Source organism: Manis javanica, chromosome 15, assembly GCF_040802235.1.
Source record: "Manis javanica isolate MJ-LG chromosome 15, MJ_LKY, whole genome shotgun sequence".
Taxonomy (NCBI): domain Eukaryota; kingdom Metazoa; phylum Chordata; class Mammalia; order Pholidota; family Manidae; genus Manis; species Manis javanica.
Window position 1 is genome coordinate 32,833,481 of NC_133170.1, and position 13,569 is coordinate 32,847,049.

The 13,569-nt window shown below is 51.0% G+C and overlaps 2 protein-coding genes across 14 annotated transcripts in view; both read right to left on the reverse strand.

Annotated features, from left to right (window-relative positions):
• Positions 1–8,137, reverse strand: part of HDHD5 (haloacid dehalogenase like hydrolase domain containing 5) — an 89,103-nt gene extending 80,966 nt beyond the window's left edge. For 5 of the 6 annotated variants that reach the window (XM_073222785.1, XM_017667267.3, XM_073222783.1 and 2 more), the window contains exon 1: positions 7,830–8,137. In XM_073222785.1, coding sequence (XP_073078886.1) covers positions 7,830–8,126 — 297 coding nt within the window. In that variant the 5' untranslated portion in view covers positions 8,127–8,137. The remainder of the gene's footprint in view (positions 1–7,829) is intronic. The other variant, XM_073222784.1, reaches the window with a different exon arrangement.
• Positions 8,138–9,632: 1,495 nt separating this feature from the next.
• Positions 9,633–13,569, reverse strand: part of ADA2 (adenosine deaminase 2) — a 55,761-nt gene continuing 51,824 nt past the window's right edge. For all 8 annotated transcript variants that reach the window (XM_073222781.1, XM_073222779.1, XM_073222774.1 and 5 more), the window contains 4 exons: positions 12,891–12,999; positions 10,797–10,954; positions 10,016–10,218; positions 9,633–9,773 (listed from right to left, as the gene is read on the reverse strand). In XM_073222781.1, coding sequence (XP_073078882.1) covers positions 9,674–9,773; positions 10,016–10,218; positions 10,797–10,954; positions 12,891–12,999 — 570 coding nt within the window. In that variant the 3' untranslated portion in view covers positions 9,633–9,673. The remainder of the gene's footprint in view (positions 9,774–10,015; positions 10,219–10,796; positions 10,955–12,890; positions 13,000–13,569) is intronic.

Here is a 13,569-nt window from a genome sequence, read left to right on the forward strand (position 1 = left end):
TAAGTCCAGGGAGGGGTAATCCTGGGGCAAAATACCTCTAAAACCAAAATCAGTCAAAGGGAGAAGTTAAGTCTAAAATCCATTTATTGCTTACAAACTGCAGTCCACGGCCATTTGTCTTTCCTCCTCCAGCAGAAGCAAGCAAGGGCATCCTCCCCCTTACCTCTCAGGTACAGATAAACCCTCCATTGCCCAGGTAATTACCCACTGATATGGAGATGAACTTCTCTCCACCCCTGAGGACATGCAGATACACTGAGGCCGTACTTCTCTCCACCTGTGAGGCACCTACAGCCAGGCGAGATATTCTGGAATTATTACAATTTTACCTACACTCCCAACTGCCCCAGCCAGCAACTCTCCCATTCCCTGCCACCTTGTGGAATAACAGGCCCAAAACATGGCTGTGAGAGTCCAGGGGCCAGAGCAGCTCCAAGACCCTTCAAGCCCCTCTGGAGGCAAGGAACCACACGTCTTACAGCACGGTTGGAACTTTACATAAGACAGGGAACAGGACACAGCAGGCTGAAATAATACATTTCATGGTATAATAATGATGCTGGCTCCTACCCTGAAAGCAAGTTTCTTGGGAGCAGGACGGAGGGAGACAGCTGGAGGCACTAGTGACAATGAGACAAAGTGAAGGCCCAGAGAGGCCTGAGGGCTCCTCACAGCAGCGCCTCGGCCCATGTCTCCCCTTCTCGGACACTCAGGCAGAATCCACCCATGCTAATCCTGGGCTAAGGGTGGCTGCTCCCTCAGGATGACATACCCAGGGTCGGGGAGCGGGAGCAAGCACTTCCAAGGACCTGCCTGAGTTTCTCTGGGGCCAGTGCTGCCGTTGGGGGGCCTGGACCACAGGCTGGGATTGTGACCCAATCTCAAATGGATTATGTGACCCTGATTTGTAACCAATTTACAGGAAAACGTTAAACATCCTGGACTCAAGCACTGCATCATGGAGGCCCATAACCCCCAGACCTTTGCCCTCAGTACCCTCAGCTACAGAGAGAGTGGAAGGGGGACTTTCTCCCATCCCATCCATAGAAGAAAATAAAGAACTCAGGGAGCTACCTAGTCAAACTGCCTGCTCTGCTCCCAGCCCTCTGCTCCTGCTTAGGTGCCCTTGTGTCCCCAGAGCTGCCTGTGCTGCTGCCTCGCCTGTGCCTCTTGTCCTTCCTTGTGTCCATCCTCCTCTCCCCCTCCCCACCTGCTCCAGGGAAGCCAGGGGCCCTAGCCCTGGGCACAGGGAAGGGTCTGGCTGTCCCAAGTGCACAGCAGGTCATACTCCAAGCCCAGGCGCTGAGGACAGGGCACCCTGCAGACTCACTGTCAAGCCTGCCACTCTGCCCACCCTGTCGATATCAGACACAGGTTGATTTCTGAGGGAAAAGGACGGTGATAAAGAAAGGAGAGGAGAGAGAAAAGGAAGAGGCAAAGACCAAGGAGACTGAAAACCCAACAGGGAGACAAGTGAAGGCGGGGTTGACAAAAAACAGTTCTAAGCATCCAGGAAGTTTGTAAAGTCCAAATGTCCTCTTGGCCACCGAGTCTCCTCCCAGCTCAAAGCCTGGCTGCACCCCACCCCCTGCTCCCTCCTCCCTGCCCCTCTGGGGCATTTTTAGCTTCTAGCCCTTCCCCAGGCCAGGTCCCTGGGCTGCACTGCACTTTGGAGTGGGACATTGCCAGGATCCTCCAAATATGGCTTCCTGCCCATTCCCTCTCCCAAAGAACAGGGAGCCTTTAACCTCTGCAGCTCAGCCTCACACCCTCCCGCACCGGCCCCAGGCAGCCTCTGGTCTACCCAGGGGCCACCCTGCAAGCATCCTGACTGGGGCATGCTGCAGGCCCCCAGGCCCTCACAGGGAGGGGAAGCAAGCCTGGCTGCAGGGGCTGCGGAGGAGACTCCTGGAAGTCTGGCTGCCCTCCAGGGCCAGCCTTATGGGGGGTCGAGGGGATAGAGGAGCTGCCCTCCACGGGCCTGACCGGCATGCTGGCTGCCACCCCTGTGTCTCCAGCCCCGGACAGGTCCGGTGGGTCGCAGGCCTCAGGCTGGCCGTCCTTCATTCATGCACAAATAGGAGGGGGCACACCTCTGAAACAGTCCTGCCCAAAGAATCGGGCCTCAGTCTTACCACGACTCCAGGCCCAACTACCAGCTTACAGGGAATCCTGGGGCTGGGGCAGCCTGGGGAAGAGCGCCAGGGGCACAGTCAGGGAGCTCCAGACCAGGCACGCCCTGCAGGCCAACCGACCTGGCCTTTCCCACAGGTAACCTTCGAGAAGCAAAGGCACTGAGAGCGCGCGGTGGCCACCGGCTGGCCGCAGGGTGCACACAGCTCGGGGGAGAAGCGGGAGCTGCCAGCCCCACAGGCCCCGCAGGGGCGGCACCCGGACAGGACGGCCAACAGAGGGCCTCCTGCCCAGCCAGGACAGGTCTGAGGCACGAGGGCGGCCTCAGCGTTCTGACTGTTCAGGGGTCAGGCGCGCCCACGCCACACTCTCTGCAAGATGCAACAACCCAAAAGGTTTCCACTCAGGGCCAAACGCCCACTGGAGGCACAGTCACCCCTGTGAGACCCACCAGGATGCACATTCGTCTGGCCTCCCAGGTCAGAGCGCCGTGGGCGCCAGGACCCCAGGTCTTGAACGCCAGGCCTTGCGGAGCCGCCAGGCATCAGCCCAGCTCCCCAGGGACCCCAGCGGCAAGACGCCGCTGTTCCCCGCCCAGCCCACTGCTGCCCCCACGCAAACATGTCTGTTGGTTTCATCATCACCTGGGAGGATGCAAGCCTTCCTCCCACGAATCAAGACTCAGAAGCAATTTTTAGAAAAAGGATTGACACATTCAGTTTCATGACATTAAAACTATTTTGCATGGCAAACAACTTCAGGGCTGTGGGTAAAATTGTAATATTTCCAGAATATCTCACCTGGCTTTAGTGCATCTGCATATCAACAGGCATTCCTCAGGGGTGGAGAAGATTAGTTCATCTCCATATCAATGGGTAATTACTTGGGCTACCAAGGGCTTATCTGAACCTGAGAGGCTAGGGGGAGATCTTGCTTTCTTCTGCTGGAGCAGGAGAGAGAAGCGGCCCTGGCCCACAGTTTGTAAGCAATAAACGGGTTTTAAACTTTATTTCTCCCTTGGGCTGCTTTCGGTTTTAGAGGTATTTTGCCCTGGGGTTTCCTCTCTCCAGAGTTACAAGTGCAAAGTCAAAATGAAAAACTGGGCAGGTGGGGGGGGCAATCATTCCACTTTACATAACAGATCAAGATCTACTATTCCTAACATATGATAGTCCTTAAAAGGAAGAAGCAAAAGACCAAAAACTAAACCCTACAGAAAAATACAGACAGGTCACAGAAGAAATAACAACAACCTTTACAAATACTAAATATGTTCATTCATAAGGAGAGAAACACAATTTAATATTCTACTGGGATACCATTTCTCAGTTATCAAATTGTTCAAAATCAAGAATTTTGATAATACTCTGTTGGCAACACTCCTTCTCATACACCGTTGGATTCTACAATCTCTCGGGGAAACTTGTTGGTGTCTAACAAAAGTACATAGGCATTTGATCCCTGACCATCAATCAATCCCACTTCTGAGACTCTATCTCAAAGATAAACTGGTAGAAATGCAAATTAATGTATTTGCAAAGTTATTCATGGTATTACTTTTAATGTTTTTTCAAAAATGAGAAACAACTTAAAATACCTACCCTTGGGGATTGGCTGAACATGCAGTAAGACAGCCCCACAGTGGTGTATAGTGCAGTCAAAACAAGGAATGGGTGAGAGCTCTATGCAGATTATGGGTTAACCTTGAATATCTACTGTAAAGTTAATTTTTTTTTAAGTCAAGCTGGGTGGGAATGTAAATTAGTTCAACCATTGTGGAAAGCAGTATGGAGGTTCCTCAAAAAACTCAAAAAAGACATACCGTTTGACCCAGGAATTCCACTTCTAGGAATTTACCCTAAGAATGCAGCAGCCCAGTTTGAAAAAGACAGATGCACCCCTATGTTTATCGCAGCACTATTTACAATAGCCAAGAAATGGAAGCAACCTAAATGTCCATCAGTAGATGAATGGATAAAGAAGATGTGGTACATATACACAATGGAATATTATTCAGCCATAAGAAGAAAACAAATCCTACCATTTGCAACAACATGGATGGAGCTAGAGGTATTAATGCTCAGTGAAATAAGCCAGGTGGAGAAAGACAAGTATCAAATGATTTCACTCATATGTGGAGTATAAGAACAAAGAAAAACTGAAGGAACAAAACAGCAGTAGAATCACAGAACCCAAGAATGGACTAACAGTTACCAAAGGGAAAGGGACTAGGGAGGATGGGTGGGAAGGGAGGGATAAGGGCGGGAAAAAGAAAGGGGGTATTACGATTAGCATGTATAATTAGCATGTAGGGGGGTGCATAGGGAGGGCTGTGCAACACAGTGAAAACAAGTAGTGATTCTACAGCATCTCACTATGCTGATGGACAGTGACTGTGAAGGGGTGTGGGGGGGGACTTGGTGAAGGGGGGAGCCTAGTAAACATAATGTTCTTCATGTAATTGTAGATTAATGATAACTAAAAAAAGTCAAGCTGCTACATAGTATACATGATAGGCTACCCTTTGTGTAAGAACTGGGGGATATACAAATACATATTATATATGTATTCCTAAATATATACGGCTTATGGTTTTTTGGAAATACAATTCACTCAGAAAGTCAGTAAGCACCCAGTCCATTCCCTGAGAATAACACTGTGGCAAAGATCATGCTGATAAGCCGGAAGACTCAGGTCTTTGACCTGTTGGCCTTTGAGCTCTGCTATCCCTTCTATGTCAAGGTAACGGCAACTTCCATGAGGCCAGAGGTAACACAGGGGTTGAGCAGAAAGGCAGCAGCCTTAGTGCTCTGGGTCTGCTGGAAGCTCTCTGCTGCTGAATGACCAGGTCCTGCCTGCTGCTGAGGAGGCTAGGGCAAGGGAGATACAGAAACCACTGGGCTGTTCACCTCCATCTTAAATCAGATACAGGCTCCTGAAAAAGATTACCTTGCTCAGCAAAGCTATGTTCTCTGCTACCGACTGCTTGCCCTAACCCAGAGCTGACTTGCTGAAAGTTGCAAGAAGGGGCCAGCCAACTCCGGTATTCTAAACTTTTCTTTCCTTCTCATGTAATGGTACAGCCTTGGCTGGCATATGATCTGCCTTCCAGGGAGAGCAGACAACAAGTTGACCGTTACTGAACCACACCACTAGCTTTCCAGCCTATGATACCCAGCTCCTCTGCGGCCTGCCTGCTCCCACAGAGCCTAAGACCCGTATGTTAGGTTACTTCACTCAGCACTCCACTCCCAGGTACTATATTCAGTATAGTGAGGATGGGGCTTAGTGGTAAGAGACATAAAATCCAAAGTAAAAATAGCTTCAACAAGACAAAAGTTTATTTCCCTCTCATGTAAATGAAGTCTGGAGTAGTCAGTCCGAGGCTGGCATGATGACCTACAGTGTCAGGGATCCAGGCTCCTTTCATCACTTTTTTTCAACACACATCTTCAACACATGGCTTCAACCTTATAGTTTAATATGGCTACCTGAGTTCCAACCATCACATCCACATTCCAGCTAGCAAGAAGGAAGAAGGGACAGAAAAGGGCTCATCCCTTTAAGGATACCTCCCACATACCACTGACCAGAACTTAGTCATATCACCACACACAGCTAAAAAGTCCACTGGGAATTGTAATTTTCATTCCAGGCAGCCATGTGCCCAACTAAAAATCAGAAATCTCTGTTTCTAAGGATAAAGGGGCAACAAATATGAGAAGGCAAAAAGCAGTCTCTGCCATATTACTCCTGAAGCAGAGCATAAGAGAGGGAGCATGACCATCAGGCTGTACAGTCTCCCAACTTGTCCCCACCAGAAGATTTCTCTTCCAAGATTAACTCAGGTCTTGATTTTTTTTCCAAAAAGATGACATCTTCCCTGTAACCATCGTTCCTATTTCTTTCCCATAGACAACAGTTTCTCCCCAAGAGAACTCCTTAAGAGAACATAGAACAGAGTAAGAACAGAATGTCAGAGCCACAAAAGACCCCGAGAAAATGCCCAGCCCAGCACCTCCAGTGATAAGAATGTGGCCTTCAAGCTTAGAGGCCACAAGAGTGGCTGGACAAGGGTCAGTGCATACATTTATATAATCCGAATGGTGGCAGAGCTGAGAGGGAGCTCAGACTCTGGGGCCAGTGCTCCTCCTCCTTCCCACACTGACCTCCCTGGTACCAACCCACACAGCCCCTCAGCTGCAGGCAGGCCACCTGCATGGGGTTGATCTGGGAGCAAAGTGCACAGCCTGTCCACTTTCCTCCTCCAGAGTGTAGCTCTCCTCCCAGTTTGCTCTGTTGCCCTTGGCCTCTGGCAAAATATTCAGGGGTAAAGGGCAGGGCTTTTCTGAAAGAGGTGGGACCCTGGCTATAGCCCCCAAGCTTCTGGGAATGGCTAGGGCAAGTGGGGAAGAAGAGGTCCTGGAAAGGCCGTTCCAAGGACTCACAGACTGAGGCAGTGGCGCCTCGGACTCCCCTCAGAGCAGTGCTGAAGGGGTCTCTTATCTACTGCAGAAAACTGTGTCTGATGGAGAACTGTTTCCTTATTTTTTTCCTTCAAATGCTGTTCATATATTTTTCTTTCTCCATTTCTACTTATAACTTGTCTAGACCAGGACTTTGACATGTAAAGCAAGACCCTTCTTCCCAACAGCCAATGCCCAGCTGATTATTTAGCACCTTCTCTAGGCCTCACAGGAGCCCAGGCCATCACCTCTCCTCTTATTCACTGGATAAAGTAGGTACTCATTATGCTGCAACAGTGTGTAAATAACAGGTATTTGAAAACAGTGCAGGAGTCAGCCTATAGGAGCCTTGTTCATTAGACTACTGCATGTTCCCACAATGAAGTCCTGTGAATTAGCATAAGGAAGTAGTGTCTAAGTACTGAAATAGACAGCTTCCCCAGGGCATACCATAAACTAAAAAGACCAAAGTCCTGAATAGTGTGGGCAATACACTGCCTTTTGTATCAGAAATGGGAAAACAGACTATCTATATTTGCATTTCTTTATTTTGCATAAAGAAACAAGAAATTAATAAACATAGTGGGAAAAAAATGGATGGGATGGGAAAGTGTAGGGCAAGTAAGGGTGGGCCTAAGACTTTCCAGTGTATGAGAAATTTGGGGTTTTTTGATATTTGCAATGTGATTGCATACCTATTAAAAAATTTTACTGTTAATAAAATCAAATTTAAAATTTACTATAGTAGGTTCTCTATATCTGTAGGGAGTACAGGACCACCCAAGGTCAGCAGCGGGCTTTTCTACATGGGAGGTAGACGTGGCAGAAGATCAAAGCAGACAGGGAGGTGACCGCAAGCGACAGGGCAGAAGCAGAGGCTGATGAGACCCTGAGGACTTGCCTGCGGGAAGGAAATGGAACCAAGCTATTAACAGGAGGGCGACAATGGTGATTCTCGTTTTCATCTGTACTTTTTGAGGCTTACAAATGTGCTACCGCAGCATGTTTCACAATCCTAAAGAATGATTATTATTGCTAGTCCCTCAGCGACAGGGGCCCCTGCAGCGGAGCGGGCCGGGGCCGGGGGTGGGGGCGGGCTTCCTGCTGCGCCGCGAGAGGCCACCAGGGGTCAGCCGCACCCCGCATCGCACATCCCCAGTGCCGGGGCCCCCCGCCCAGCGGACGTCCCTCCTGCCACCCTCGCGCGCGCTCCCACGGTCATTCGCTTACCACGTGCTGCCGTCTCGGGCCATTTCCCACTAACTGGCAGTCACTGGGGTCTCGGAGGACAGCTTCTGTCCGCAAGCTGGGGGCGTGGGGTGCGGGCTGAGGAGATTGCCGGACCTTCCCCCTGCCCAGCGACCCTGGACAAAGGCAGGGATGCAGGAATCCATTCCTCCTGCGGGCACAGGAAACTGGGGCCGCTTCGAGACAGCAGCTCGGCCACCGAGAGCCTGGAGTCGCAGCAGTGGTCAGCCTGTCGGGGAGGAAAATCGCTGCTCCCGCTGCTGATGCTTCCCGCCTCATCAGGCAAGGAGGTGGGGGTGGCCCACGTATGTCAGGGGTGAGGCTGCCCAAACGCCACCCGCCGAGCCAGACACCCGACCCAGCCCACCAGGAGTTTAGGGGAACCTAAATGAGAGGCACTGGGACAAGCAGAGAAGTCAGCCCTGTGTTTCAGAAGAGCACTGAGCTGGGCCTCAGGAAGGCTGCTGTCACCCATGTGACCTTGGGAGAGGTATTTACCCTCTCTGGCCTTAATTTAGTCCTCTCTAATACACAGCCGTTAGATAAGATGATCTTTAGGCCTCTCCCAACTCTGATATTCTACAAATCTAAAACTTCCTGCTTCCCACCCTTCCCCACCCTAGATGGGCCTTTGCCCCAGGGGGTGTGGCTGGACCCAGACAGACCTCCTCCCCTAATGAGCAGCTCTGGATGGCCCCCGGGCAAAATCCCTTTGGAAGGCTGGGTCCAGGCCACCCTGAAGGTGGGGAAGGAAGAGGCTGCCGGCCAAACATCTGGAGAAATGAAACCCAGCAGCTCCGTCCTGGCAGCACCACAGGGGCGAGCATAACAGGGTAGGGGTCTGGGATGCCCTTCTGAGATGGTGACATAAAACCTGAAACCTGAAGTGTAAACAGGAGTCTGTTAGACAAAAGTGGAAAGAGAACATTCCAGGCAGAGAGAATGAGACTAACCTGATGCAGGACAGGGCTTAGGCTATTTGAGGAGCAAAGGGCACCAGGTGCAGGGTGATGCTGGAGGGACCCAGGCGAAACAGGATGCCCTGAAGAAACACTGGGATTCTAAGCACACTGAGTTGCAAGCAGTGGAGTGTGCTGATTTAATTTAATGTTTAAAAAGTCACTGCTCTGTGAAAGTGAACTGAATAGAGCAAAGAGACAAAAAGAGAGATCAATTAGGAGGCTCCTGCTGCAGCTCAGGTGAGAGGGGAGAGTGGCTTGCGCTCAGCCAGTAGCTGTGGAGGTGGAGACAGTAGATGGAGTCAGGATACATCTTGAGGCGGGGAGTAGGCGAAAGCAGAAACAAGAATTTTGCTGAAAATCTCTGCTTTGGTCAACTGAGCAGGATGGCTGGAGGTGCCACTTGCCAAGATGGAAAAGACCAGGGAAAGGGCAAAGAGATTGATAATTTGGAATTGCACACAGGTTTCTGTCCTATAAGCATCCAAGTGAATAAATTAATTTAGGAACCATCAGCAAATAAATGGTATTTTAAAGCAAAGGAATGGAGAGACTACCTAAGAAAAGAAGGGAGAGTGAGAAGAGAAGAGCCAAGCAGGGAAGCAGAGAGACAAGAGCAGGAAGGGCAGGACTGGGAGGAGGAGGCCCGGCCCAGAGGTCAGGAGGAGAGGGGTGCTGGAAGGGGCCCTCAGAGGAAGATGAGTGTCCCGGCCAGGTCAGGCAGCATGGAGGCCACGGGGGGCCTCCCCCAGGTCAGTGTGATAGAGCAGTGCAGGTGGAGGCTCCACGGGAGTGGATTCAAGAGTGCCTGACAGTGACGACGGCGTGCAGGGAAGCGGAGGAATGGGGTGGCACGTGGCTGCTTTCTCAGGTCGGCCTCTCGACCAGGTCAGCTACGAACTTATTCCAGCTCTCCTCCCAGGTTTTCATGGCAGCCTTTTTCTCCTTGGCTGACAGGGCGCTGTACCTGCAGGGGAAGAAGCGCCCAGGTTAGCACAGGGAAGGGCTGGGGAGCAGAACCGGAGTGTGAGGGGATCGCAGATGCTCACAGAGCACATTTCTCCCAGTGCAAGAGCAGTAACCAAATGGATGATGTGGAGAAAACCCACAGGAACGTTTCAGGCTTCTGCCCTAAATCTCTAAGAGAGGTAAACACAAATTGTGGGACAGACAAGAGTGGGGTGTGTGGGAGGCACGCAGGACTCTCACTCGATCGAGTTCATGGCCAGCTGCCTGAGGGTCCTCAAGTCGGCCATCGCACCCCCGATGCCCATGAAGGCCTCGTAGAAATCATAGGACAAGCCTCTGGCCCCGAAGACACCTGGGTCATCAGAGCTGATCACCACAGGGTAGCTGGTGGCCATCAGAACAGCCGCAGGGTGGTTTCTCAAGTCAGACACCAGTTTCAGAACCTGCCAGTAAGAGGCAAAGAAGAAATATAAACTTGGACCCATAGTCCATCACAAGGGGGCTGAAACCGAGAGCGATCCACAACTTTCTGACCCCCACCACCACTCTGAACACTGGGGTGACTTCGGCAGAGCCCCACACCAGGCCTCACGGTCTGCTCGATCCCCCTCAAGGATCATCACCACCACAAACATTGGGCTTCTCTCTTGGTCCTGCTCAGAGTGGCTCTCCCAAGCACAGCAAAGCAGGCTGGGGCCTGGGGGACCCCATGTGACTGTGGATGCAGCCGTGTCCTGTGGCCCTTCCCCCTACACAGGTCTCCCCCAATGTCCCTTTAGCTTTGTCCACAGCTCTGTCCAAAATTCCACCCTGATGAGGACCCTCATGGCTGCCTCATTGTTATGAATGATTTAGACAAAGGGCCATTCCTAAATAACTTTACTAATGGGTGTGAGAGAGTGGAGGAATATAGAAAATAAGTGACATAAGAAGAAAGAAATTATACAGGAAAAGGTTTGGGACTCAGCAGAGGTTGTGGGTGGAGGAGGTCATATGGGATTGGCCCACAGACCACGCGTACCTGGTTGGAGATGGGACAGACCTCTACGGGGATGCCCTTCCTCCAGGAGTCAGCCCACACTGCTGGGTGTCTGCTCAAGGCAAACCCATGGCCAATCCTGGTAGAGTTCAGTATTAGGGCATCCAGAAGGTTTCCGTCTATGAAAGTACCCTGCCAGTCTGCAGATAAAGGGGCAGTCTTCAATAGAATGCTCTGACCACAGACCAGCCTCAAGATAAATACACCCCAAGAGAGAAAAGGAAAAGAAATGAGCATTCACACACACACACACACACTCACACACACACACACACACTCTCACACACACATTTTCCTTATAAGAATGCTACAGTAAGGTATGGCATGCTTTATTGTATGTATGCATGCATATAAAAGAGGAAGAAGTTGAAACTTACATAGGCTTTATAAGCTAAAGGACACACAGCCACAAAGTAGCAAGCTGGGTTTCAAACTTTGGTCTGCCTGGCCCCACAGTCAATATTCTCTCTTTCCATTTTTGTTTAATTCCAGAGCTACTTTCTGGGAATTTTTTGCTTATGATCTTTACAATAATGTGTTGCAGACTCTATCAATACAATTATCTATATGTATTTACTTTAATTACATCTTTAACAGTCCTCTCAGGGCAATCTCAACTGCAAGATGGCAATGGCAACATGAACAGGGTGGTGGCACTTGCTAGTGGCTGGCGACTATCCATCCCCTGTGCCTTCCTTGCTGGCAGGACCTTCTTTAGAGGGTGAAAATGACGGGGTCTGACTCTCCCAGCTTCCCTTGCAGCTAGCATGTCTAATGCTGGTCTGGGAGCCCCTGGGGCTTCCTCCCTATAAGAGGAGATACTCTGGAGGTAACACCTTGTCTTTTGCTTGACTGGATGTGATCCCCATGTAAAATGTGAAAACTCCACTTTTCTGTTAGGAATAAAACCCAAGAATTCCCACTGCTGGTTAGGTCATGTGTTTTAGGGGAATTTTCACTGGTTTTCTATCTAGTACTTTCTTTTCAAAGATTTTTTCTTTGTTTTAAATGAGGATATTACTCTTGAGCATTAATACTCAAATCCTGGCAAAAGCCCCTCCTGGTTAGATCCTTTGTCAGTGTTTCATACTGTTGAAAGGATCTCACACAGAAAGTATGATTTTTACAGTTAAATTACAAGTTCTTCAAGGTTAGCCTTCAAGGTTAACCCTACCCTCACCCCATCCCTCACAAACAATTCTTTAAATCTCCTAGAACAGGTTTGATCTAAATTGGATCTAAATTGACTTGAAATGTCAGGAAAAAGAGATTAATGAATGTGGACCCTTCCTCTGAAAGATGGTGAGATAAGCCAACGCTCCTGCCTGTGGTAAAACTCAAGCCCATCGCCCCCTCCTCATTTCCTTGGCCTTCGAGCAAGACAGGTGCCCAAGCACCCGGGGATGGCAGGGGCACGAGCTCTCCCCCAGTCTAGGGCCCCTGCATCATTTTAATCTGACGCTGCAGCCATGACCTGGGACTCCTTTTGCTCAGGGTTTACACATGTTAAGGGCTGGGGTATGGGGCGGAATGAGAGCTGACCATTAATCTGTGGACTGAGCTTCAGGAACGAGGATGTGGCTGAGCCAATGGCATTTCAGAACACCAGCCATCAGGCTGCTTGGGCCCCACTGGCATGTGTGCGCAGAGCCTCCTGATGCCAGGGCAGGCCTGGTCAAGGCCCTCTGCTGCCACTCACCAGTCTGTGACTTTGGGCAGGTGAGTTAACCTCTCAAGCATGATTCACTCATTATAAAATGGAGGTCCTCCAAGGGCCCAAATTCAGAGTCCACCACCCACCAGCTCTTCACCCTTGGATCAATTACACTACATTTGGTAATTGGGCTCCTCATCCATAAAATGGGGATAAAAAGACGTTCCTAGCAGGACTGGGGTGAGAACCCAAAGTAACATAGGTAGAGTGCCGCCAGGACTGAGTATATGTATGAAGTGGCCCGTCCACGCAACGACCACAGCCCCTGTCCATGCCACCCGAGGCCCCAGAGCTCCCGACGATGGCCAGGGGCTCACCTGCCCACCTCCTCCCCGGTGCCTACCTGGTGCCCCACAGCTCACCTGTCTCTCCAGCATGGAAAAAGTAAGGCAGTTTCACACCATACGAAGCTGGCATCATCAAAGCCTCCTTGTGATCGTTTAAGGAGTGGCCGGTGTCCTCGCGCCCCACCTGCAGGGCAGAGGAGGGACATGGAGGTATGTGCGGCCCCTGCCTCACCCTGCTGACGGTGTGTCTGCGGCCTGTGGGCACCTCTGTGGTGCCTATCACACAGCCTTTCAGGAAGGAGCAGCAGGAACAGGGAAGAAAAGGGAGAGCATCCATGCCCCGGAATGAATCCCCAGGCTGAGGCTGGGCCACGCGTCCTCCCGCCCTTCCTGCCCCGTCTTCCCGCACCTTCTGAGCCCCTGTGCTTCAGCCCCGGGCTCCGGAGGGGGAGAAAGCACGAGACACAGAATGAAAGAGACAGCGAGTGAATGGGGCGGAATGACAACGGGGACCCCAGAATGGGAGCTGGGACCCCAGTGCCATCACTGTGTCCCCAGCCAGGTCAGCATCCTCGCTGAGCCCCTTGGTGACTCAGTTGTGCCTCAAGCTGTGACCGAGGCAAAGTCCTGGTCCTCACATGAAACCACACACACCTCAGGGCTCGGAGCTCTGTGCCAGGAGCAGGATGCCTTAGGATGGAAAGGGTGCCTCCTTCAGAAGGCCAATTTTCATTTGAGGGGCAGCAATTTTAAT